The sequence below is a fragment of the Pinus tabuliformis genome, chromosome 8 (assembly GCF_031772625.1).
Source record: "Pinus tabuliformis cultivar Carrire ecotype Pingquan chromosome 8, CPIR1, whole genome shotgun sequence".
Taxonomy (NCBI): Eukaryota; Viridiplantae; Streptophyta; class Pinopsida; order Pinales; family Pinaceae; genus Pinus; species Pinus tabuliformis.
The window spans coordinates 1,615,286,019-1,615,312,114 of NC_142294.1; the positions used below are offsets into that span (position 1 = coordinate 1,615,286,019).

At 39.9% G+C, this 26,096-nt stretch overlaps 1 protein-coding gene and 2 pseudogenes across 2 annotated transcripts; 2 read left to right on the forward strand and 1 right to left on the reverse strand.

Annotated features, from left to right (window-relative positions):
- The first annotated feature begins 628 nt into the window (after positions 1–628).
- LOC149242244 (putative pentatricopeptide repeat-containing protein At5g52630) lies at positions 629–3,916 on the forward strand. Its single transcript, XM_089374192.1, has one exon. The coding sequence runs from the start codon at positions 1,008–1,010 to the stop codon at positions 2,946–2,948; it is 1,941 nt and encodes a 646-aa protein (XP_089230318.1). The 5' UTR covers positions 629–1,007; the 3' UTR covers positions 2,949–3,916.
- Positions 3,917–19,424: 15,508 nt separating this feature from the next.
- On the forward strand, positions 19,425–25,769 carry LOC149242245 (uncharacterized; annotated as a pseudogene). Its single transcript, XR_016246626.1, has 3 exons — positions 19,425–19,564; positions 19,695–24,970; positions 25,064–25,769. The product of XR_016246626.1 is annotated as an uncharacterized LOC149242245 (transcript).
- Positions 21,476–24,010, reverse strand: LOC149242246 (ABC transporter B family member 25 pseudogene; annotated as a pseudogene).
- Positions 25,770–26,096: the final 327 nt, after the last annotated feature.

Consider the following 26,096-nt stretch of genomic DNA (forward strand, 5'->3'; position numbering starts at 1 on the left):
AAGATCCTTCACTTATATGACATATCTAAAGTCATAGTAAAAGTAACAAAGTAGCCTATAAGGGTACTGAGCCTATAAGCTCTTAATACAAGTCCATGTCTGGTTCACATCTACGACCTAAGAGATCCATGAACAATCAAACAAAAACTGAAAGTAGTCCACATTCACGGGGATCCTTGACCCCCAAACCTTCCTAATGTTGGCTAGGCACCAGTACCTCCTCAAAATCTGTGATGGTGGTGGGTTGCATTTGTGTTCTCCTTGTATTTTGGGTGCTTTTTGCATTTTGTTTCTGGGTTCGATGTAAATTTTGGAATTTTGCTATAAGTTTTTGTATCCTTCTCTTGGACAACAACTGTAGTAACAGTAAAGTGGAATTCAAGCAAATCTGTTGTAAAATTTTGAAGAATTAATAAAATATGTTTGAACGATGTTTTATATATATATAATTCACAAATATATAAACATTACATTAATCATACAAACATATAAATATTACAATAGTTACATTAATTACACCCTCACTTCAAATTTCCCCCTCACATAGATCTAATATTCTCAATTTTTTAAAAATTAGACTATTATTACCATTATAGTAGAGTAAATATTGTCAATCCATCACACTTACCATTATAGGAGATTAAATATTGTCTGTCCGTCACGCTGAAGATGGGCTGCCGAAATGGCTTTGGCACAGATAGATGGATAGATGATGCCTGACCTTCTTTACTCTCTGGCCGAAGATCTTTGTCCTCCTCGCATTCAAAGTCCATGATGATCTTCAAACCAGCGCGTTTTCTCACAAGCCTTGCACCTGCAACAATTTGCAAAATATTTTGAGTTTATAATCATTCATTCAGCACACCATATCATATCAAAATAGCACGGAGAAGCCAAATTGTCTGGTAGAGGGTGTTCACAGAGGAAAAGTCCAGTGATAACTTGAAAAACGCCCCAAATATAACTTGATTGAATATTCTTTTTCCCATCAAATAATATCTAATTGAATGCTTGTCAATGTGGGTCGTCGCGTCAAACCCAAAGGAACCATCGCGATTAGTACTTCCGCCCTTGCCAATGCTCTACCAGAAGAATGGCCACGAGAAAATCCAACACAGAAAGAGACAGAAGCCATTAATAACTCCGTTCGGTATAATAAAAATAAAAGTCAAATCCCGGTGCCAAGGAAAGACATTCTACGTGAAGCTATTACAGTGGACTACAATGTCTATGGCATTCTTCTGAAATGGTGCGTGAGCTCGAGGGCACTTGTAGAGGGAAGACAGGTACATGCCCACACCATTATATCTGGTTTTTCATCAATTCTTTTCATAGGAAATAATGTCGTCAACATGTATGCCAAGTGTGAAAGAATTGAGGATGCACGCAAAGTGTTTGACAGAATGCCTCAAAGGGAGGCAATCACATGGACCACCATAGTCACTGGGTATGCTCAGAATGGACCCGCAGAGGAAGCCTTAAAACTCTTTGGGCGGATGCACAGAGCACGAATTAGATTGAATGAATTCACATTTGCCAGCGTGGTCAAGGCAGGCGCCGAAATTGCGGCTCTGGGAGAGGGTAGACAGGTTCATGCTTCTATTCTCAAGACAGGATTTGATTCGGATATCTTTGTCGGCAGTGCGCTTGTTGATATGTATTCCAAATGCCGTGTTGTCGAGGAAGCGCGGCAAGTGTTTGACCGTATGCCTGAAAGGAATGTCGTTTCATGGAGTGGGATGATTGCAGGGTATGCTCTGAATGGGAAAGATGAAGAGGCTCTCAAGGTGTTTTGGCAAGCGTTGATGATGGGGTTGAGGCCGAATGATTTTACTTTCTCGACTGTTCTTTCGGTTTGCGCGAATATAACGGCGCTTGATCAGGGCAGGCAGGTTCACTGCCTCAGCTTAAAATCTGGATTTGATTCATATACTTTTGTGGGTAGTTCTCTTGTTGGCATGTATGCGAAATGTGGGTGTATAAAAGAGGCAGGTCGACTGTTTGACAAATTGCCTCAAAGAAATTTGGCTGCATGGAATGCGATGATTATAGGATGTGCACAACATGGGCTAACAAAGGAGGCCCTTGAGCTCTTTTCAGAAATTGAAATGACAGGAATGAAACCGAATGATGTCACATTCCTTTGTGTCCTCTTTGCGTGCAGCCATGCAGGGCTAGTTGATGAAGGCCAGCAATACTTCAATTCTATGAGTCGAGACTATGGCATTACACCAAGAGGGGAGCACTATGCCTGCATGGTTGATATTCTTGGTCGCTCTGGACGGTTGAAAGAAGCTGATGAGTTCATCAAACAAATGCCATGTGAACCAATTGCGTCCTTGTGGGGTGCTTTGCTTGGAGCCTGCAGAATGCATGGCAATATGGAGTTGGGTAAACTTGCTGCAGAGAAACTTTTTGAGTTGGATCCGCACAACTCGGGTACTCATGTGTTGTTGTCTAACATATATGCTGCAGCTGGAAGGTGGGAAGATGCTGCAAAAGTAAGGAAGATGATGAGAGAACGTGGGGTGAAAAAAGAGACAGGACTTAGCTGGATTGGAGTTAAAAACAAGGTGCATACCTTTGTTTCAGATGACAACTTACACCCTCAAGCAAAAGAAATCTACGCAAAATTAAAGACATTGAATGAGCAGATGGAGGCAGCAGGATATGTGCCTGACACAAAATTTGTGCTTCATGATGTGCAAGAGGAACAGAAGGGAGCCCTTCTTTCCTTTCATAGTGAGAAGCTGGCAGTTGCCTTTGGGCTTATCAGTACACCAATGGAGACAACTATAAGGATCATGAAGAATCTTCGAATGTGTGGTGATTGCCACAATGCCATCAAATTCATATCCAAGGTTGTTAAGAGAGAAATTGTGGTAAGGGATACAAATCGTTTCCATCATTTCAAGGATGGAGTTTGTTCCTGTAGGGATTATTGGTGACAGTATGTTGAATGAGTAGCAAAGTAATCAGTGATATTTTGTGGGCAGGCTGGGTTCACATATGTATCATTCTGCTTCAAGGAATGTTGAGGATGTGATTATGGCAGATAATTATGACAAGAGAAAACACCTTCAAAGTTTTGAGGCGTAAATCTTATGTGAACTGGGATTTTCCAATGGAATACTTTCCCAGATAATATCCTCATTCGGATTTTTTTTTTGTAAAACCAGATAAGTCCAAATTGTCAGCAACTCCATGCCTATTTATGTCTTGGGCTCTTCTTCTTGTGCATGTGATTGCAATTGCTCTTACCAAAAGATGAGGAGATGAGAAGTACATAGCTTGGAATTTATCTTTTTCACATAGCATTCTAGACCTCCACACATACTAGGAACTTATTTATGTCCTGTAGGGATTATTGGTGACAGTATGTTGAATGAGTAGCAAAGTAATCAGTGATCTTTTGTGGGCAGGCTGGGTTCACATATGTATCATTCTGCTTCAAGGAATGTTGAGGTTGTGATTATGGCAGATAATTTTGACAAGAGAAAATGCCTTCAAAGTTTTGAGGTGTAAACCTTATGTAAACTGAGATTTCCCAATGGAATACTTTCCCAGATAATATCCTCATTCAGAAATGCTTTTGTAAAACCAGAAAGGTCCAAATTGTCAGAAACTCCATGCCTATTTATGTCTTTGGCTCTTCTTCTTGTGCCTCTTACCAAAAGATGAGGAGATCACAAGTACGTAGCTTTGAATTTATCTTTTTCACATAGCAGCTAGGAACTTAATCATGTTCTGGTCAGGATAAGAATTCCATTAAATACCTACGCTTGATTCAGACAGGATAGTCTTCTATGTCAACATGTTCAAATCATTGCTCAGTTCCTTCTATATGCTTAAGTGCTTTGGAGATTGATCAACACATCAAAGTGAAAGACGTGCAGTTCTTGGCACATGCAGCACATATCTCTCCTAACTTTACTAGTAACTAGGATACCATTTTCTTAAACTGTAGCTGCATCATAAAAACATGGACACCACTGTTTTGTACTGAACCATGTTATGAAGAGTTACAAGCGGCACTTATTTGTAATTATATTTAAATTTATGATGATCCATTTTATTGCTATTTATTAGATTAGGGGAGCATTCATTCTATTCAAATTGATTGTAGGACTTGGAAACGTTTCTTTTATTTTGAAGAAGACTAACTACATTGTATAGCTTTATAATGCCCAAGAATTAATGTGGTGCAAAACCAATTCAGAGACCATGGATTTGTTATCTTCTCATCTGGAAATGCATTTTTAGCAAAAACTCTGCCAAGTTTTTTTCATAGATAGATCCAAAGTTGAGTGAACTTGTGAATTTGAATATTTTGGACTGTACGGGCTCTCTTTACAGATTGTGGCTGCCTTTGGTAGGTTATAATTGTGAGAGGATGTTTTTGGAATTTAGTCCCCTGTAAATTATCAAATGTCAATGTTTGGATGCCAATCTCAAGTATTATACCAGTGAGGCTTAGCTACATTATCATAAACTCCTGACTGAGCTGTTCATTCTAGTTATGTCTGTCAATGGAGTTTTCGGTATACACGTCAGTTGGATAATATTTTGAGTGGAGATCCTGGGATTTTAATAAGAGAAATTATCAGGGATACTTTCATGAATCGATTCTTCAAGTTCAATTTCATTCTTGCTATGAATCAGGAGGTAAATTACCGAGTCTAAAGTTAGCTCTGTTTCTAGGAAATAAACTGGTAATTCTAAGGTGAATTCTGTTTCTACTATGTTAGAAGATCTTACAGCCTTCGTGGTCAACTATTTTGAAGCCTCGAAGGTTTATGATTCTCCTTAGTCTCAAGGCCCCTTTTCCCTGAAAGTGATAGTTCTATTAATTAGAAAAATCATAAACATATATAGTGTCATAATGCAAAGTTTGACCTTCTCACTGTGAAAGCAAAGAAGGGCTTTGGTTATACCATTATGATATAGTGTCAGTTATGCCATCTTCTCGTATAGTGTCAGGAACATGCCATCTTTGAATTTTGAACTCTGGGCTCCCATTTTTTTTTAGTGTCACAATGAAAAGCGATAACCCTAAATGGGCAGGCAGAAAATTTGATTAAGACAACTATTCATTTAAAAAATTCATGAGATCTGATATTTTCCACTCTGGGCTTCTTTGTACCCTATCTTGCCACTGATCACTAATGCTTTGACAACATTCTTTCCCACCCCCTTGCTGTTTGGGATTTCCTGCCCAACCAAGGGAGCTAGGCCAACCTCTAACATTCTTCTTCACTCCAGTTCTCATGGTAGCTGATTGTCTATTTGAAACTCTTGATGACTTCTTTGGTGCTCTAAGGGGTTCACAGTCATTATCCGCTCAAAGATGCAGAGGGGACTCTTTGCTAGTGGTGTAGGAGTTTGACTACTAATGTGCAAGAGCTCAATCTGGCAGTTTAGGGGGTTGACTGTTAATGTGCAAGAGCTCAATCTGCAGAGGGGACTCTTTGCTAGTGGTGTAGGAGTTTGACTGCTAATGTGCAAGAGCTCAATCTGGAAGCTTCGGGGGTTGACTGTTAACGTGCAAGAGCTCAATCTGGCAGTGTAGCTCTGAAATCTAGCCTTTATAATCGAGATAGAATTCAAAGATCTCGACTTCAAACAACTGGTTGTGGAAATGAAAAAATAGGTAAACCCATGTATCCAACTTCCTCTTCGTGACACCACCTCCATGCAATTGAAAATCTTATTTTAAAAATATGTAAGAAGAGATTAAAAACCAACAAGACAAGGAACAAAAATTTAGCAACAACCCTTGAATTCTTGGGTATAGGGTTGAAGGGAAGTGTTAGTTTTTGGTAGCATCAAAAGTGCTCTAGCCTTGAAAATTGGTGGAGAGGCTAAGGCACATGAGTTTTAAAGAACCCATAAACCGTTTGGTGAAATACCAACCGGACTACATTTTATTAAAATAATTAATATTTTTAATGGAGTTCCTAAGTCTAAATTTAAGGAAATTAAAATATTAATGGGTATTAATCAAAATATGGGTTATAATGATCTAGAAAGCAGAGCAAGTCATGTTTTAATCTTAGCCGTTGATTAGAGATTTAATCTCGGCCGTTGAAGACTCAACAGGAAAAGTATAAAATGGACGCTCAGGGTTTATTTGGAAACACACATAGAGAGATTGAGGAAATCGATTTTTAGAGGTGAGAAGTTCTTAGGAGGAAAATCGATTGGGGAGATCTTGCAATTGAGGAGTAGAGAGACTCCGAGAGAAGGAATTACGGAAAATACAGAACAGAGAGGTAGAGAGAGTTTGCGGAGAGGCAACGCTGTAGTTAGGAGAGTTGACACAAAAAAGTTGCTTGTCACGCAGATTCCAGAATTGTCGGAACAGCCGAAACTATTGGGAACTGCCAAAACTATTGGAACTGCTGAGAACTGTCGGAATTGCCGGCAATTGTCGGGAGAGTTGACGCAGAGGGCAGAGAAGGTGACGCAGGGCTGACGCAAGGCTAGCGCAAAAATAGCCGAGGATAGCCAGTCTTGTGCCGGATCAGCGAGAATTCTGCCAGGTGAAGTGAGGTAAAACTCACTCAGATTTTCTGCCAGTATTTTCTCTGTAATGGATTGCTAGACGAGCATCCTAGATTTGTATTTAGATATATCTCGTGCATAATAATAAACCCTCAGAATTGTTGCACCAGTTTTCCTGCATTGGGTTTTTCCGGGGACTATTGTGTCCAAAAATAAGTGTGTCCTATTTATCTTGTTTTTTGCTCTGTTTTTTGTTTCATGAGATCAAATATTTAATTAGTGTAGGCTGCAAAGTAATTTTCTTTAGTAATCAGAAGAATAACTTGATGAATGTAATTTAAAAATCAAGTAGGTGAAGTAGATTCAGATTTGCTGCAGTAGGGGTTCCTTGAGTGTAGGAATTTTCACATGGTATCAGAGCATTGATTTTGAAACAAGAAGAGTAGATCCAGTGCTGAGTAGTGAGGCCAAAAACTGCAGTTGGCAACAATTTGAATCCTCTTGAAGGGATTGCGCAGTCCTTGTTGGGAAGCAGATCTGAGGAAATCTCTCTCTGAGTGAGACGATAGAGAGGTACGATTTCTAGTTCGTAAGTTTGCAGAGGCAGAGGGAGTGACACAGAGCCTCAATGCATTGCTTGAAGGGCACAATGTCTGCTGGGGTGGAAACCCACTGGAAAAGAAGGAAGACACGTAGAAGGGGAATTTTCTCCTCATAGAACTTTCCGCTAGAAAGTTAGAATTTCTCACTTGCTGAGTAGCTGAGCAGTGACTAGAGGAGTTAGTTCAATAGTTGGGTGAGATGGCATCGCATGGGCTCAGAGATCAAGACAGGTTGGACGGAGCTTCCAACTATGTCATATGGAAGACCAAAATCTTGCTGTTATGGAGGAATATGATCTCGAGGCCTACATCAATAGTGTTGTAGCTATTCCTGTTGACAAGATCAAAAGAAGAAGTACAAGGCTGAGCAGAGGAAGCAAAGAGGCTCATTCTCAATGGAGTTTGAGATCATGTGGTCTCACACTTGCAGGGCAAGGATACAACCCGAGAGATGTGGGAAGCCTTGTCTTCTCTGTATGAAGGCTCTTCTGAACAATGAAAGATGTATTTGAAGCAAAAGTTGTAGCAGACTTTGATGCAGAAAGGAGAAGGGGTGAACCTCTATCTTCAACGTCTTCAGGACACTACAGACCAGATTGCTGCAGTGGGGTCCACTCCTCAGCCAACCACGATGGCGAGGATAGCCTTGAATGGAGTCTTGAATGAATGGCAAGTTTTCGTCCAAAGCATATTGGGTAGAGAAAAACTACTTTCATGGGAGGAGATGTGGGCGGCTCTTCAACAGGAGGAGTTAAGGAGGGACCTAGAAAAGGTCAACCTCAATGGCAACAGTGGGAGTGGCACAAAGATGAAGGAGGAGGAAAACACAGCTCTAGCATCGAAGGGACAACAAAAGCCGAAGCGAAAGGACATTTTGAAGGTGAAATGTTTCAGTTGTGGCGAGATGGGCCACTATGCATCCCAATGTCCTTTGAAGAAAAAGGATAAGGATGAGAAACACGATCCTAAGGCTGCTTCAACAAAGTTTGACGAGGATGAGTTTGCCATGAGTGCCCACACATCTCCAAGAGGGAGATGGGGCGATATCGAGCTGTAATCGAGAGGACTACATTTGGGCAGGATCCTTGAGGAGTCCACCTCTTGGATCAATTCTTTGCTATGAGAGCCCAAGATTTAGCAGTAGCGAGATGAACTTAGTGTCAGATGATGCAGTGGAGTGTTTGGAGGACATATGCAGTAGCTAGGGACCAGAGACTAATCAACGCATAGCAAGGTTGGCAGTAGTGCAGTTGGCATAATGCAGGAGTCAGCAGCAACGCAGAAGATTCAGAGGGTCAGAATCAGCAGCAGTCAGATACCAACATTCATTGTATTATGCTAAACACAATTAAGTTAAGCTAATTTTGGATGTTTTTTAGTTGCTTCTCTCAGCAACTGAGTTGTAGTATGGATGCAGTGTTAGCAATGGTAGTGCTAGCAACATCGCAGATGAAACGTTTGAGAGGGAGATGTGGTACAGATGCAACAATGGCAATGTCATGGGTAGCAGTACAGTAGCAACAACAACACAGTGTTGGTGGCAACAGTAGTGCAGAAAGGAGGTGCTTCAAAAAACATAACAACATGCAGGTGGGCATTGCTGTTAGAGTACTTTCCTCACTAAGAGGGAGTGCTAGTTTTTGGTAGCATCAGAAGTGCTCTAGCCTTGAAAATTGGTGGAGAGGCTAAGGCACATGAGTTCTAAAGAACCCAGAAACCGTTTGGTGAAATTCCATCCGAATTGTATTTTATTAAAATAATTAATATTTTAAATGGAGTTCCTAAGTCTAAACTTAAGGAAATTAAAATATTAATGGGTATTAATCAAAATATGGGTGAGAATGATCTAGAAGGTGGATCAAGTCATGTTTTAATTTTAGCTGTTGATTAGAGACTTAATCTCGGCCGTTGAAGACTCAACAGGAAAAGTATAAAATGGAGACTTGGGGTTCATTTGGAAATGTACACAGAGAGATTGAGGAAATCGATTTTCTGAGGTGAGAAGCTCTCAAGAGGAAAATCGATTGGGTAGATCTTGTAGCTGAGGAGCAGAGAAAATCTGGGAGAAGGAGCTTCCGAAAAATACAGATTAGAGAGGCAGATAGAGCTTGCAGAGAGGCAACGCTGTAGTCAGGAGAGCTGATGCAAAAAAGTTGCCTGTCACGTAGATTCTAGCACTGTTGGAACAATCGAAACTACTGGGAACTGCCAGGATTGTCAGGAGAGCTGATGTTGAGGGCAGAGGAGGTGATGCAAGGCCAGCGTAGAAATAGCTGAGGCTAGCCAGTGTTGTGCTAGATTATCTAGAATTTTGCCATGTGAAGTGAGGTAAAACTCACTCAGATTTTTTGCTAGTGTTTTTTGTGTAAAGGATTGCTAGATGAGCATCCTAGATTTGTATTAAGATATTTCTCATGCATAATAATAAACCCTTAGAACTGCTACACCGGTTTTCCCGCATTGGGTTTATCCGGGGACTATTGTGTCCAAAAATAAGTGTGTTCTATTTATCTTGTTCTTTGCTCTGTTTTCTGTTTCATGAGATCAAATATTTAATTAGTGTAGGTTGCATAAGTAATTTGCTTCAGTATTTAGAAGATAACTTGATGAATGTAATTTAAAAATCAAGTAGGTGAAGTAGATTCAGGTTTGTTGCAGTAGGGGTTCCTTGAGTGTAGGAATTTTCACATGGTATCAGAGCGTTGATTTTGAAACAGGAAGAGCAGATCTAGTACCGAGCATTGAGGCCAAAAACTGCACTTCGTAGCAATTTGAATCCCCTTGAAGGGATTGCGCAGTTCTTGTCGGGAAGCAGATCTAAGGAAATCTCTCTCTGACTGAGACGACAGAGGTACGATTTCCAGTTCGTAAATTTGCAGAGGCAGAGGGAGTGACACAGAGCCTCAGCCCAGTGCTTGAAGGGCACAGTCTGCTGGGGCAGAAATCCGCTGGAAAAGAACGAAGACACGTAGAAGGGGAATTTTCTCCTCATAGAACTTTCTGCCAGAAAGTTCTAATTTCTCACTTGCTGAGTAGCTAAGCAATGACTAGAGGAGTCAATTCGACAGTTGGGTGAGATGGCATCCCAAGGGCTCATAGATCAGGACAGGTTGGACGGAGCCTCCAACTATGTCATAGGGAAGACCAAAATCTTAGCTGTTTTGGAGGAATATGATCTCGAGGCCTATGTTAATAGTGTTGTAGCTGTTCCTGTTGACAACGATCAAAAGAAGAAGTACAAGGCCGAGTAGGGGAAGGCAAAGAGGCTCATTCTCGATGGAGTTTGAGATCATGTGGTCTCACACTTGCAGGGCAAGGATACAACCCGAGAGATGTGGGAAGCCTTGTCTTCTCTGTATGAAGGCTCTTCTGAACAATGAAAGATGTATTTGGAGTAGAAGTTGTAGCGAACTTTGATGCAGAAAGGAGAAGGGGTGAACCTCTATCTTCAGCGTCTTCAGGACACTAGAGACCAACTCGCTGCAGTGGGGTCCACTCCTCAGCCAACCACGATGGTGAGGATAGCCCTGCATGGAGTCTTAGACGAATGGCAAGTTTTCGTCCAAAGCAAGAAAAACTACCTTCATTGGAGGAGATGTGGGCGGCTCTTAAACAGAAGGAGTTAAGGAGGGACCTAGTGAAGGTCAACCTCAATGGCAGTAGTGGGAGTGGCACAAAGACGAAGGAGGAGGAAAATGCAGCTCTAGCATCGAAGGGACAACAAACGCAGAAGCGAAAGGACATTTCAAAGGTGAAATGTTTTAGTTGTGGCGAGATGGGCCACTATGCATCCCAATGTCCTTTGAAGAAACAGGACAAGGATGAGAAACATGATCCTAAGACTGCTTCAGCAAAGATTGACGAGGATGAGTTTGCCATGAGTGCCCACGTTTCTCTAGGAGGGAGATGGGGCGATATGGAGCTGTAGTCGGGATGACTACATGTGGGCAGGATCCTTGAGGATTCCACCTTTTGGATCAATTCTTTGCTACGAGAGCCCAAGAGTTAGCAGTAGCAAGATGAACTTAGTGTCAGATGATGCGGTGGAGTGTTTGGAAGGACAAATGCAGTAGCTGGGGACCAAAGACTGATCAGCGCAAAGCAAGGTTGGCAATGGTGCAATTGGCACAATGTAGGAGTTAGCAACAACACAGAAGATTTAGAGGGTCAGATTCAGCTGCAGTCAAATACCAACATTCATTGTATTATGCTGAACACAGTTAAGTTAAGCTAATTTGGATGTTTTTCCGCGACTTCTCTTAGCAACTGAGTTGCAGTACGGATGCAGTGTTAGCAGTGGCAGTGCTAGCAGCATAACAAAGGCAACGTTTGAGAGGGAGATGTAGTATAGATGCAGCAATGGCAGTGTCATGGGCAACAATACAGTAGCAGCAGCAACACATTGTTGGTGGTAGTAGCAGTGCAGAAAGGAGGTGCTTCAGAAATAGAGCAACATGCAAGTGGACATTGTTGCTAGAGCACATTCCTTGCTAAGAGGGAGTGTTAGTTTCTGGTAGCATCAAAAGTGCGGTAGCCTTGAAATTGGTGGAGAGGCTAAGGCACATGAGTTCTAAAGAACCCAGAAACCGTTTGGTGAAATTCCACCTGGATTGTATTTTATTAAAATAATTAATATTCTTAATGGAGTTCCTAAGTCTAAACTGAGGGAAATTAAAATATTAATGGGTATTAATCAAAATATGGGTGAGAATGATCTAGAAGACGGATCAAGTCATGTTTTAATCTTCAGCCATTGATTAGAGACTTAATCTCGGTTGTTGAAGACTCAACAGGAAAAGTATAAAATGGAGGCTTGGGGTTCATTTGCAAACGCACACAGAGAGATTGAGGAAATCGATTTTCTGAGATGAGAAGTTCTTAGGAGGAAAATCGATTGGGAGATCTTGTAGTTGAGGAGCAGAGAGATTCCGGGAGAAGGACTTTCCAGAAAATATAGAACAGAGAGGCGGAGAGAGCATGCAGAGAGGCAACGCTGTAGTCGGGAGAGCTGATGCAGAAAAGCTACCCGTCACGCAAATTCTAGAACTGCCGGAACAACCGAAACTGCCGAGAACTGCCAGAACTGTCGGGAACTGCTAGGAACTGCCGAGAGAGCTAACGTAGAGGGCAGGGAAGGTGACGCAGGGTTGACACAGAGCCTGAAAGGCTGACGCAGGGCTAATGCAGAAATAACCGGGGCTAGCCAGTGTTGTGCTGGATCAGCTAGAATTTTGCCGGGTGAAGTGAGGTAAAACTCACTCAGATTTTCTGCCAGTATTTTCTCTGTAAAGGATTGCTAGACGAGCATCCAAGATTTGTATTCAGATATTTCTCATGCATAATAATAAAACCTTAGAACTGTGGCTCTGGTTTTCTCGCATTGAGTTTTTCCGGGGACTATTATGTACAAACATAAGTGTGTCCTATGTATATTGTTCTTTGCTTTGTTTTCTGTTTCATGAGATCAAATATTTAATTAGTGTAGGCTGTAGAAGTAATTTGTTTCAATAATCAGAAGAATAACTTGATGAATGTAATTTCAAAATCAATTAGGTGAAGTAGATTCAGATTTGTTGCAGTAGGGGTTCCTTGAGTGTAGGAATTTTCACAGGAAGAAGAAGGCTTCTCTACTTGCTGAGCTCAAAGAGGTAGTTCAAGCCAAAACTGTAGGGGAATGACTTAGGTTGGCCAAGGTATTGAATTGAAAAGTGGAAAGACTCCCTTCTTCCTTCTCTTTGAATCGTTTTCTTGTGGGCCTTACCTTCCTTAATGATATTCTTGACTTGAAGGACCTTATCCTTGAGCGAGCTTGGGTTGGAGTGGACTTGATGTTTTTCCTTTGTTTTTAGTCCCTGGAAGATTGCCTTCATGCCCTCCAAGCTAAGAAGTACCTTTACTCCCTATCACATGATTTTTCTAGATATTGACCTTATGATATCTTAGTTAGACCACTTCAAGTGAGCTAGAGAATAGGTTATGGCAGCTAGGAAGCAAGGGAAATGCACAGTTATTTCTAACTTGGGCCATTGATTTGGGACACCTCCAAACCTAGTTGGCCTCGTCTTGGACCATCCAAATGATGCCTTCATCAGGGGGTGTTGGGTATGCTTTAGCTACATTGCTTATTGGATCTTCAACAACTAAATATGGTTTTGTTCAAGCATGTTTTATGATATGCTTGGGTCTTGAGACCTTTTTCTCATTGAGGCCCACGTGACCTAGCACGAGCTCCCTATTGTCATATGTTATCATTAGACTTCTGCTAGTAGACATGGTAGTTGTCATTCTAGTGACATTAGGGGAGGCAAACCCTTAGATTTCCAAATTTCCTCTACACCTTTTGTAATTTAAGGCGTAAGCCCAACAAACTTTCTCATGTGCAAATTTTCTTGCGGTATAAGTGGGACAATTTCTCAAATCCATATGCAACTCCACATATGTGTTGAATTTGTCAACAATGTGATTGACCCTTGTAAGGCTTGAACTCGACTTCTTTATTGACTAGCATTGTCCCATTTGGAGTAGTATTACAAGTCCCTATGTACAATCATGATATCATACCTACCAAGTCCTACTATTTCCTCCCTGCTTGGAGGAAATTTGCCATCAATTATATTGAGATAACTGCTCGGCCTATATTGGTAAAGTATTCATCTACACCTTTTGTAAGTTAAGGTGTAAGTCCAACAAACTTTTTCATGTGCAAATTTTTTTGCTGTATAAGTGGGACAATTTCTCAAATCCATATGCAACTCTACATATGTGTTGAATTTGTCAACAATGTGATTGACCCTTGTAAGGCTTGAACTTGACTTCTTTATTGACTAGCATTGTCCCAATTGGAGTAGTATTACAAGTGCATATGTACAATCATGATATCATACCTACCAGCAAACTGTCCCAATTGGAGCAGTATTACAAGTGCCTATGTACAATTATGATATCATACCTACTAGTTAAGTTGTAAGTCCAACAAACTTTTTCATGTGCCAATTTTCTTGATATATAAGTGGGAAAATTTCTCAAATCCATATGCAACTCCACATATGTGTTGAATTTGTTAACAATGTGATTGACCTTGTAAGACTTGAACTCGACTTCTTTATTAACTAGCATTGTCCAATTGTCCCATCAACAATGTGATTGACCCTTGTAAAGCTTGAACTCGGCTTCTTTATTGACTAGCATTGTCCAATTGTCCCATTTGGAGCAATATTACAAATGCCTATGTACAATCATGATATCATACCTAACCCGCTGAGCCTATATTATTAAAGTTCTCTAGTGCTGATATCATACCTACCCCGCTCAGCCTATATTGTTAAAGTTCTTGTTGACCCTTGTAAAGCTTGCAATCAACTTCTTTATTGACTAGCCTTGTCCAATTGTCCCATTTGGAGCAATATTACGAATGCCTATGTACAATCATGATATCATACCTATCATACCTACCCCGCTCAGCCTATATTGTTAAAGTTCTCGTTGACCCTTGTAAAGCTTGAACTCGTTTAACCAATATTGTTAAAGTTCTCATCGACCCTTGTAGAGCTTGAACTCGACTTCTTTATTGACTAGCATTGTCCAATTGTCCCATTTGGAGCAATATTACATATGCCTATGTACAATCATGATATCATACCTACCTCGCTCAACATATATTGTTAAAGTTCTCGAGTGCTGATATCATACCTAACTCGCTCAGCCTATATTGTTAAAGTTCTCCAGTGCTTATGTGACAAAAAGCTTGCCACCGACCCAATACGGATCAAACTAACAACCTCGTCCGCACAATATACTTACGCTCCCAACTCCACTATACAATGACTTTTAATAACCTTTAGCCGAATTGAATATGTTATGGCTGATATGGTTACAAAGCAAAGGTGACAAGTTGTGATCCCATGACTAGTCAATATGCGGTATAATACGTTGGCCATATATAAACGAAACCTGATGTGAACAATACAATTTATGCGTCTCTATTAACCACTCATCATTGACTAGTCAATAGCCAATAGTGGACGCTCATATATCAACCAATCTTCGTTTGCCAACTATCGACTCCACATGCGCAATAGAGCTAGCCAAAAGGGTGGACATTCAGTCAAAGCTCGACTTCAACTTTCACAAAACACTCTCACTAAAATGACCTTGAACAAGTTATTGCCATTTGTTACAGAGAAGTTTCGTAAATGGGTATGTGGAAAAGAGTTGGGTAGAAAGAAGTATTACATTGAGGAATTGAACCCTACGTGTGATCTACAACAAAAAGAGGTCATTGGAGTTAGCATTCTGTGGCAGGAAAAGGTTCTTATTGCTTAATTAAGAACCAACTCGCATCAGCTTCAGTGTTAAACAGGATGGTGGAAAAGGCTTAAAGAAGCTTGGGAAGAATGGGAGTGTACATTTTGCATGTCTGAGGCAATGGAATCATAAAAACATTTCATTTTGGAATGTGATGCATTCAGAGACATTAGAGAAAGTTATGGGAATATGTTAACATTAGTTTCTTGCATTGTCTTTTCAGCGAGGGGATTGTTGGAAGGTTGGGCCAGCTCATCATCAATTTGAGTAAGGAAAAGATTGAATTGCAAAAGGTGAAAAGCAGGAAATTGATGGTGTCATATACCTTGATTGAGCTTCCACGACCACACTCCATTACTTCTGTAATGAGAAACAATCAATGCAACCCAGAAAATTGCGTTTCAGACATTGATTCTGGACCAGATCATACTAAACCATACAACAATGACTTTGAAACCATAGCACACAGGGTGCTTATGAGAAAACAAAGCATTGTGCCATAGCAAATCAACAGAGACATTTCAATCGACGTTGATTGTCCTACCGAATCTAGACACTGGATCGAACTTCAATGCTCCAGCATAGATCATGGCCCTTGTTCAAAGACGAAGAAATCAAACAAATGAACCTTCACCAAACTTGAATCATGACAACGAATCATGAGTATTAACAAACCGTCAAACCTAGGATCAGAATTCTAAGTTGAGAAACACAATTGACAGAATACATTTTGAAACCATTCACGACACTCGGCTCCAACATTGTGATTTTGATCCACTTCCAATCTGGACCAATTATTTTATGCCAAGGAACATTGAAGTGTTGGGCTTTCACTGTCTAATTCTAACTTCGCTCCAATATCAAAACCAATACATCGAAAACATGATTGAAACTATAAAAGGTTATCAATGGAACTAGTTTATCGCTCTCAGTGGCATTCCATCGGATCTTATATTGTGACCAAAATTACGTCTTATCCAGACTCTGCAACCTTCGTATCAAGAAAAAGATAGAAACAAAACTGTTCGCCCAGATACCATGTTGATTTTTCATGATCTTCGATACTAATAATTACTTTCCAATGCTTTCTTAATTAATCCATCTTATGTCACATTCATCATTAAGCAATTATACATAGAAAATCTTAATAGAAATGCAATAATAACAGTAAAATCATAAAGAGACAGGCAAGCATAAGAGACAAAATTTTATCTTGGGAAAACCCTAACTAGGGAAAAACCCTGTAATCTTTTCTTAGGAGAAATTGATCAATTCATCAAAAGTACATTTTGAGATTTATAAGATAACCTGGAAATTCCAAGGGTTTAACCAACCCTTCTTCCATAAATAAATTTCTTGGGCTTGACTAGCCCTTCTCTAACGATCAACATTCTCTCCAAGGTCTCGATCCTTCTTCTCTGTCTGCGACCCTCTCTTAACTTCATGCTTCTGGTCTTAAGGCTTCCTGTGACAACAATATAGGGCTTCTTCCAAACAAGGTCTTGATGCATGTGTCAACATACATTAACTCTTCTTCTTTTGTGTGAATAAGCCCAGAAATCCTCTTTTTTCGCATGTGCGAAGAGAGCAAGAGATGATATGAATTGTTGGTCGAATGGAGTCGGTCGAGTGCTCCTTTTATAGTCATTTAGAGTACCTTAAGAGGGGTGACGTTAAACCGGGTCGACTTTCCTTTTGGAGGCAAAATTCAAAATTCAAATTTCTTTTTCCTTAGGATTTGACTTGAGTAATTTAGAACCAAGTTTAATTTCCCTCTTTTGGGCCGACTTGAATACCAACCGAAGCTACAATAAAATCAACACCCCTCCCTTTCTTTCCTTCAAAAAAATTATTAGTGTCTCCTCTACCATAAAAAGTGTTAATTTCTTTCCATAAGGGGATGCGAGCTTCATGCAACCCTCTACCATTCACTCAACGCCTTTTGGTGAACCCTTTTCCATAAACAAGTTACTCTTCCTCTTGATATGGTCATCACTATTTATTCTCCCATACTACCTACCTTTAGGATGTCCTTGGGAAACCTCAAGTCCACATAACCTCTTCCCTTTTCTCTTACTATATTTCTCTTATGTTGACATTGGGAAATTTGTTAGCACCATGATCCCTAGTAAAGTTGAACACAAGAAAGGACTTAAGGACAAGTTTCTTAAGCATGCTATCACATTCTCAATTTCCATATTGGCGATTTCTTTAATCATGTTGTTAGTTCAATCTTCCTCCATCTTGGTCTCACCATCTCATCCACCACATTTTCAAATCAAGGGCTAGTTCAAATCCTAACAACCATATGACCATCATAATTGGACACACCTTTCCCAACCTTTATGCTACAATGGTTCCTTCACATATGGGTATTGGACAAGCTTGAGAAGGGGCACCTCTAGGCCATATGATAGGTAGGTTTCGATTTGGAGCAACAAACCATTGATCACATATTCATGATTTGGGCCACTATTGAGAATGTCCATCACAACTCTCTAGAAGTATTAGGTTGTTTTGTGGACTTTTGGAAGGTTTTCCAGTTGATCTCAAGAGATGCCTCATTTTAGAGGTTTTGTGACATTTTTATATTAGAGACCCTCTTGGTTGCCTCATGTGACTTTACAAGCCAGTCCTTGGTTATCTTTGCACCACTTGCAACCTTTAACACTTCATTAGGAGTACTATAGGGGTCAGACATGCATGCTTTCTCTTGTTGACTTTTTGTGGGATTTATATTGACAAGCTAGAGTCCTTTCTTAGGGAGGATATGTGTCTTCTCCACCATCCTTGATCTCCTCGCTTCTAGTTTACGATGATGTGATCCTGTTGGTATCCTCTCTTGAGGGGCTAAAAAATAATATAACATATTTATTTTAATGAAAAGATATATTTACGCCGTAAGGCGTTCCTCTATGAAATCAACTCTCCTCTCAATATACGTGTACATTTGTGGGCCTTTGATTTTAGTGTTAGACGATTAAAATAATGTGAGCCATTCGATTAATTTGACCCTTGCCCTTCTCGGCATTATCTGGATCGCTCTTGTTCACCTCTACTTCCAGGTGCTTGACCACAGGAGCGGAGCGGAAAGGCAGAGCCCTGTACCCTCTATGATTGGTATTGTTCCTCTCTTCATTCATGTCGAGGCTGCAGAGTCATTGCCCATCATATCCTTCTTCCATGGTGGAGGGTTTGCTGCCCATGGCACGAAATCAGAAAACCTTTTGCGTCTCCATGGCAGAGCATTTTCTACCCTGTCTTCCGATTTCGTGTTCTACGACATTTTCTGCAGACAAATGGGGCCATTCACTGCCATATAAATGCTCTGTAAGAGTTTTCAGTTAACCCTAAGTTGTTTTTCTTACCAACAACAGAGCTCTGTACCCTCTACCATTGGTATTGGATATGCGTCGAGTAGTGTTATATTTCTCCTCCATGCCCCAACGGGAGTGCAGGTTCCTCTCTTCATTCCTGTCGAGACTGCAGAGTCATTGCCCATTGTCTCTTTCTTCCATGGTGGAGGGTTTGCTACCCATGGCATGAAATTTGAAAACCCTTTGCATCTCCATGGCAGAGCATTTGCTACCCTGTCTTCTGATTTCGTGTTCTACGACATTTTTTGCACATGGCTAACCACGAGACACAGTCTTAGTGATCCTTAAGTATTCCAACTACGTATTCCAACTACGTGAGGCTTTAACATAGTGCTTAGTCTTTACAGGTTCACCTCTTCCTCTGGACCCTGACATAGTTATCTTGATATGGATTTTCCCTAAACTTCATCAAGCTCAAAAAATTTAGTTAATATTTAATTGCTTTCTCGAAAATCTCTGAAACATACCTTTCAAAATTATTGGGAGTTTGATTTCAATGGTGGCATTCCTCCAATAGACTCGTTCTGGAAACCCATATAATTTTGTTTTACATGTTTTTTTCTGTTCTATTTTGATTTACTTAACTGCTTCTGGGGATCCTAGTTATAAATACTAAATAGTGCTTGGTATTATGTTGTTTTGAAGCTGATTGTGGTTCAATGAAGTGCAGCGAATAACATCAGAAGAAGCCCTTAGGCATTAATGGTTTAGTGAGGCTCCATTGCCAAAATCAAAAGAGTATATGCCAACATATCTAGCTCGACATGATCATGATAGGTACGATGCTTTAATTGTTAATGGCTGTGTCATTTGTTAGCATTATTAAGGAAATTGCTATTGGATCAATATGCAGATCATGAACATACTGTGTAGCTACATGGATAATCAGATATGCTTTTGGTTTTAGGCGAATGCGGCGGATTATTTAGAGTCCAGATCCTTTAGAAGAGTAGCGGAGAAAGGAGCTGCGACAAGGTGAACTAGGTGCTGGCGGGTTATTTTGTTGATATTACCAACATAGACATTTATGGGAGAAATTGGCATGCATTTTGGCAGGGTGTTGATTCCTGAGGTATAAATGGACATCATTCTGATTAAACTCTTCAAGGCCAGATATTATCAGCACTGGGAGTAGGAAAAACTGTCTTCGAGTGTTCAATAGTTCATAATGTTGATGAGCAAGCTTACGAGATCAGATTTGTAAGTGGAGGAAGTCAATCAATTTGGGCTTTTGCTACCAAGTAAAAAATGTTATGGATTTGTTTATTGGTTCGTCGGGGCTAATGGTTTTAGAGTGCGTCATGCATGCAGTTTGCATCGCAAGGTGGGCATAAGGACTTCCATTGGGGTAACCTCAGTTTCATTTCAAGGTTGTGCATGTAACATATTTCTTTGGCATATTGTAAGAGATAATCAAATTTTCACCAAAGTTGTGGGAAATGATATTGATGGTTTTTTTGCAATATGCGCAATTATTATTTTTTAATCTTGCCTTGTGTGTGCAATAGAACGCCTGGTGATAAGTGGAGGACAAGTTCTTTGATCTTTATACCATAGAACGGAAGGAAGGCAAAATACTGCATACAAGGTAATGATGCTTATGCAATCTTTCTGGAACCTCCACAATGAAGTTCCAGATGGTTTTTCTTTCCATCACTGATGGATTATTATTGGTGGCAGGCAGAAGGAATAGGGGAATAACTACTCTATTATGATTATCTTGTTTTATGTAAAAAGTAGTACTTTTACAGAGTATGTTACATGACTGGACTATTAAACAATTTAATGATATCAAGAAGTTAAGGCATGGAAGTTTGGAGGGTTTTGTTCGAATCATTGTGTTAGTCATCTTTGGGATTATAGCTACACAAAAATGCCTTGGTTTATCATGTTGTTATTCCACGAAGTGTTCATCCATTTATTTTACTTGGATATTCAGAGTGAATCCTTGTCAATAACACGCTTTTAGAGGATTTCAGACTACTTTACTGTTAGTTTCAGTGACTACATTGTAATGAATTCAACAATTTAAAAGCAATTAGCAACATGCTCTTCAGCCAAGATAGTTATTCTCTCGTGATACTTTCTCTTACCCTTGATTCCATCAGCCTTTCACTGGGTGGCACTGTAAACAAGTTTTGGTAACTTTTTCCTCAGATATTTTGGAATGCAGTGTGATGGGTTAAAGAATATGGAGAAGTTGAGAGTCTGAATTAACCATATATTACATCTCTTACTAGTCCATGCATAAGAAGATCAATTTATGTTTCCCATGATTTTTAAGAGCATTATCTTCTTTAAGAAGTATAAAATAAATACTAAGCAGGATTTGCAATAAGTCCAGGAGACAACCACAAACACATGAAATACTCAACAAGATTTCCTTCCATAATTATAAGCAAGGATCATCTAACAATTGTTAATCGTCAAATTTCTGTGTGAGTGACTCTGGTATCAGAGATTCAGACTAGATGTAATTAGCCATCAATGTAGTATGGATTTATGAAACGCAACTCGGGTAGTTTGCTCCATGTTCGTTCGGGCTAAGAAAACTTAAATTTTAGTTTTGGATCCTTGCAGTTGCCTTCGAATTAGAGATGCATAGATACCATTCTTTTTCAACAATTTCTCATGAGTACCACTTTCAACTATCTGACCGCCTGACACAACTGCCACGGTAGTTGCACTTTAGACTGCTGAAAGTCTATGTGCTATAACTAAAACCGTCTGTCCTTTTATCAATTGGTCCATGGCATCCTGATTAAATACAAGCAAGGGCATTGTTAAGGAAGAAAATAAGATCACACGAAAAATCAAGAGTAATAGAAGAACAAAGAGGATATCATGGTTTGGGTCATGGTATCACCTGAACCAGGTATTCACTCTTTGCATCCAAAGCACTCGTAGCTTCATCCAAAAGAAGTACACGAGGATTCCTCAGTAATTCCCTTGCTATTCCAATCCGCTGTTTTTGACCCCCTGACAACTTCACACCATGCTGTCCAACAAGTGTATTGTACCCTTCCAGAAAATTTGATACAAACTCATGGGCATTGGCCATTCTCTGTATTTGTTGAGTCAGAAGTGGACAATGTTTCAAATTTAGGAGAATTCCATATTCATTGAAATAGTCAAATGAAGCAACTAATTGTACTCTCAATTTGACAATACAAGTCGCATGTTTCTAGTTCAAATCAAACGAGATTTAACGGCAGCATTTTCAATGTCAACAGTGCTGGCTCTGCCTTTCAGTCCATATAGAATATTGTCTACTACTGAGCAGTTGAAAAGAACAGGTTTGTGGCTCACAATACTTACTTGCAAATTTTGCCAGTTGGTTTTAAATGAGTGCATGAAAATCAATTTTGCTTCCAGGTTGGTACTTTTCCCTGAAAAATCGAGTATAGTAAACATGAAAATAGATTGCCTCTTGTTTATATCTTCTAAAAATGTCTGATTATAGTAGGCACCCACATTAACAGGTGTAATAGATGAACAAATATTAGATAATATCGACACATCGTTCACTGTTGATTCGAAACATGGTGCAACTCCTAGCTCATCAAACAAGTCTATAGTCATTGCCTGCAACCCAGCAGTGCCTCCACACACTCGTGGTTGATGCGTAGACGACAAAAACAATATATTCTTTAAACTTGTGTACTCTCAAACATTTCAAATACTCCATTGGACCCAAATTTAACAGAACCCCAAATTGGAATTACCTGTACTCCCATGGACCCAAATTTAGCAAATTCCCAAAACAAAATCAGATTATATGCATGGCTCATCCAAGGAGAGTCAAGATGGTTGCACAGTAAATCAGGAGGGAGATAACAGATATGCTTTTGAGGGACAAGATATTACAACAGGCCATTCTTTCAGAGACTGCACTAGGAGCAGACAAGTACTTATCTTCACTAAAAACAATCAGTGATGTTGAAGTGTGAGTCTGCCAAAAAGGTACATTTATATTCTGTAATGTAAATACCATTTTATGTACCTTTCTATTTTTTGTTTTCTCTTGACATATCTATTTTTGTAAATATAAGAAGTATTTTTCAAATTTAAAAAAAAGAGAGATCATCCGTAATCTCTCCAATTGCCCTTCTAGAAAGATCATTTTGGACAGATCCTCGACATCAATAGTAGCATGTAATTCTCTGATAATCATTCTATTGGAAGAAAACAAACTCTTAGAATAGGCAAGGGTTCTCTACTCTGTCCATGTCCTTTGATCAGTATCCCAAAAACCATGCCACAGAAAAACACCCTTCTTGTTGAGTTCCCTTGGCTAAAATCTTGTGAGTTCTAATGCATTGTTATTGCATTCTCCAAAATCTAAATAGGATGGAAGGTGAGATCTGATCCCCTCCTATTGCCAATAAAGTCCCAGTAAATACACTTAGTCATGGGCTTCCAGGCTTCCCAAAGTTCAAACACTCTTGAGGACAAGAAATTCCTATATTCTGAAGTATTGAGGAGCACAAATGATTCCACATAGTGAAAAGTGACCCTAAATTTTGCTGATATGACTGCATTACATAGTCTCTGTGGATGAGTTAAGCTTTCCAAATGGGGCTCTCCAACAAGACTCCTTACTACCCACATTGTTGCCAGAATATTCGATATCAATAAGCCCTTGTCAACCTTCTAGCTTTGGCATGATTCAGAGATGCGAAGAGAGACCCCATTATCTTCCATACTTAGCCTATAAGAATGCTCTTAAAATCTTCTCCAGCTTCAGAAATTGAGATTGGATTGGAAACCAGCAAGAAGCATAATACATGTGACCATCTTGCAGAATCTTGGAAGTGATGGTGAGCTTTCCAACAAAAGGAAGGTCCTTGTAATGCTAATGTAGAAGCTTAAGCTGCAACTTCCTCATGCACCATTCCCAAAATGAAAGCAGGAAAAGATGAATTCAATGGAAGAAATCAACTGGGCAATTGAAAAAATAATCAGAATGATGACCATAATGATAAAGCCCAGTTAATTTCAGACCCAGCAGAGGAGAATCCATTTCTGGTGCAAGAATTAGTTCCAGCTGTTGTCACATTGTCTACTTCCTAGTACCTGCATTCTTAGCGTCAATACGTATTCAGACAGTTGCAACACCAGTTTTTCTCTGATTTTTCCACAAAACCCAGTTAGTATTATGGTTTCCTTGACACCCACAATTTCCATAATTTCCACATCTGTTGGAACTGTCTCATCAGCCATGACTACATCTGATCTCTCAGAGGACTAATTATTTTTAACTATTCACAATCATGGGCTTTTTTGTTCTGAAGACAATGAGTTGAGTTCAGCAGTAAGTGGTGATAGCGTGCTTGGACCCAGACTGCAGCCCCTTTGGTCAGGGAAGCTGATGTCTCGATAATGTGACAGCAAGGTGAACTCTTACCTATCTTTCTACCCTTACAGGCCAAAACAGAGGGCCTTTTATTTGAGGAACAGTATGTTTGATATTTTTATGTAATTTTTAGCTTTCTCTACAATCTGCTTAATAACCTCTTATTTTATTTCATGTCAGATCCTGTGGGCGGTTGCCTCTATGGAAAACAAAATGGTTGCACAGTAAATCAGAAAGTCACTGAGGTAGACAATAAACTAAGGAGTGGGGATCAATTTCCAAATATCTCTTTTGAGTCTCAGAGTAATCCAGACAAATATGCTGCGGAGAAAGAGCTATATCTTGGTTCCCTCTGTGAAGTAAGTGACTCATCAAATCCATGGCAGTTTTGGATGATCATGTTGAAGAATGGGAACTTTGATACTAAATCTGAATTGCGTCCAGAGAATGGTAGAAAAGTCAGTCCGATCATTACAAGTAGGACCTTTCCGTGTTTTGGGAAAGGCTGCATGAATCAGCCTCTTGTGTACCACAACTGGACAAAGCCTCAAGAAAATGCAATTTATTCCTGTGATTCACAATCACCCAGTTTAAGGGGAAGCTTCTATGGCACTTATGATCTGAATGCAAGTCTAGGAGCTGACATTGATAATATTTCTTATTTTTCTGTTGTTTAGGAGAAGCAAGCTAGCACAGGCAGATGGATATTTTCCCATAAATTGAAAACGTCCAAGAAATATCCTTGGTTGATGCTGTATTTGCGTGCTGATGCCACCGAAGGATTTTCTGGGGGATATCATTACGACACTCGTGGGATGATGTTGAAGGTCTTTCCTGAGTCCTTATTTGTCTTACTGTTTAGTATTTAGGAAAATGCATTCAGCATACTTCATATGCTCACTTCAATATTTTTCGTTTAGTTGCCAGAGTCACCAAATTTCAAGGTAAGATTGACACTCAATGTTATATGCGGAGGTGGTTCAAATAGCCAGTTTTACTTGATTGATATCGGTAGCTGCTGGAAGAATGATGGACAGCCATGTGATGGTGAGGTTGAAACAGATGTTACTAGATACAGTGAGATGATCATAAATCCTGAGGTGACGAGCTGGTGTAGACCTGATAACCTTGCTGTCTGTCCACCTTATCACATGAATTCCAATGGTAGCAAAGTCTACAGAAATGATACAGCTCATTTTCCATACTCTGCTTATCATTTGTACTGTGCACCGGGCAAATACTCAACAAGATTTCCTTCCATAAAATTATAAGCAAGGATCATCTAACAATTGTTAATCGTCAAATTTCTGTGTTAGTGACTCTGGTATCAGAGATTCAGACTAGATGTAATTAGCGATCAATGTAGTATGGATTTATGAAACGCAACTCGGGTAGTTTGCTCCATGTTCGTTCGGGCTAAGAAAACTTAATTTTTAGTTTTGGATCCTTGCAGTTGCCTTCGAATTAGAGATGCATAGATACCATTCTTTTTCAACAATTCCTCATGAGTACCACTTTCAACTATCTGACCGCCTGACACAACTGCCACGGTAGTTGCACTTTACACTGCTGAAAGTCTATGTGCTATAACTAAAACCGTCTGTCCTTTTATCAATTGGTCCATGGCATCCTGATTAAATACAAGCAAGGGCATTGCTAAGGAAGAAAATAAGATCACACGAAAAATCAAGAGTAATAGAAGAACAAAGAGGCTATCATGGTTTGGGTCATGGTATCACCTGAACCAGGTATTCACTCTTTGCATCCAAAGCACTCGTAGCTTCATCCAAAAGAAGTACACGAGGATTCCTCAGTAATGCCCTTGCTATTCCAATCCGCTGTTTTTGACCCCCTGACAACTTCACACCATGCTGTCCAACAAGTGTATTGTACCCTTCCAGAAAATTTGATACAAACTCATGGGCAATGGCCATTCTCTGTATTTGTTGAGTC

Coding starts and splice junctions, on each gene's coding strand:
- LOC149242244 (XM_089374192.1), top strand. CDS start 1,008: ATGCTTGTCAATGTGGGTCGTCGCGTCAAACCCAAAGGAACCATCGCG.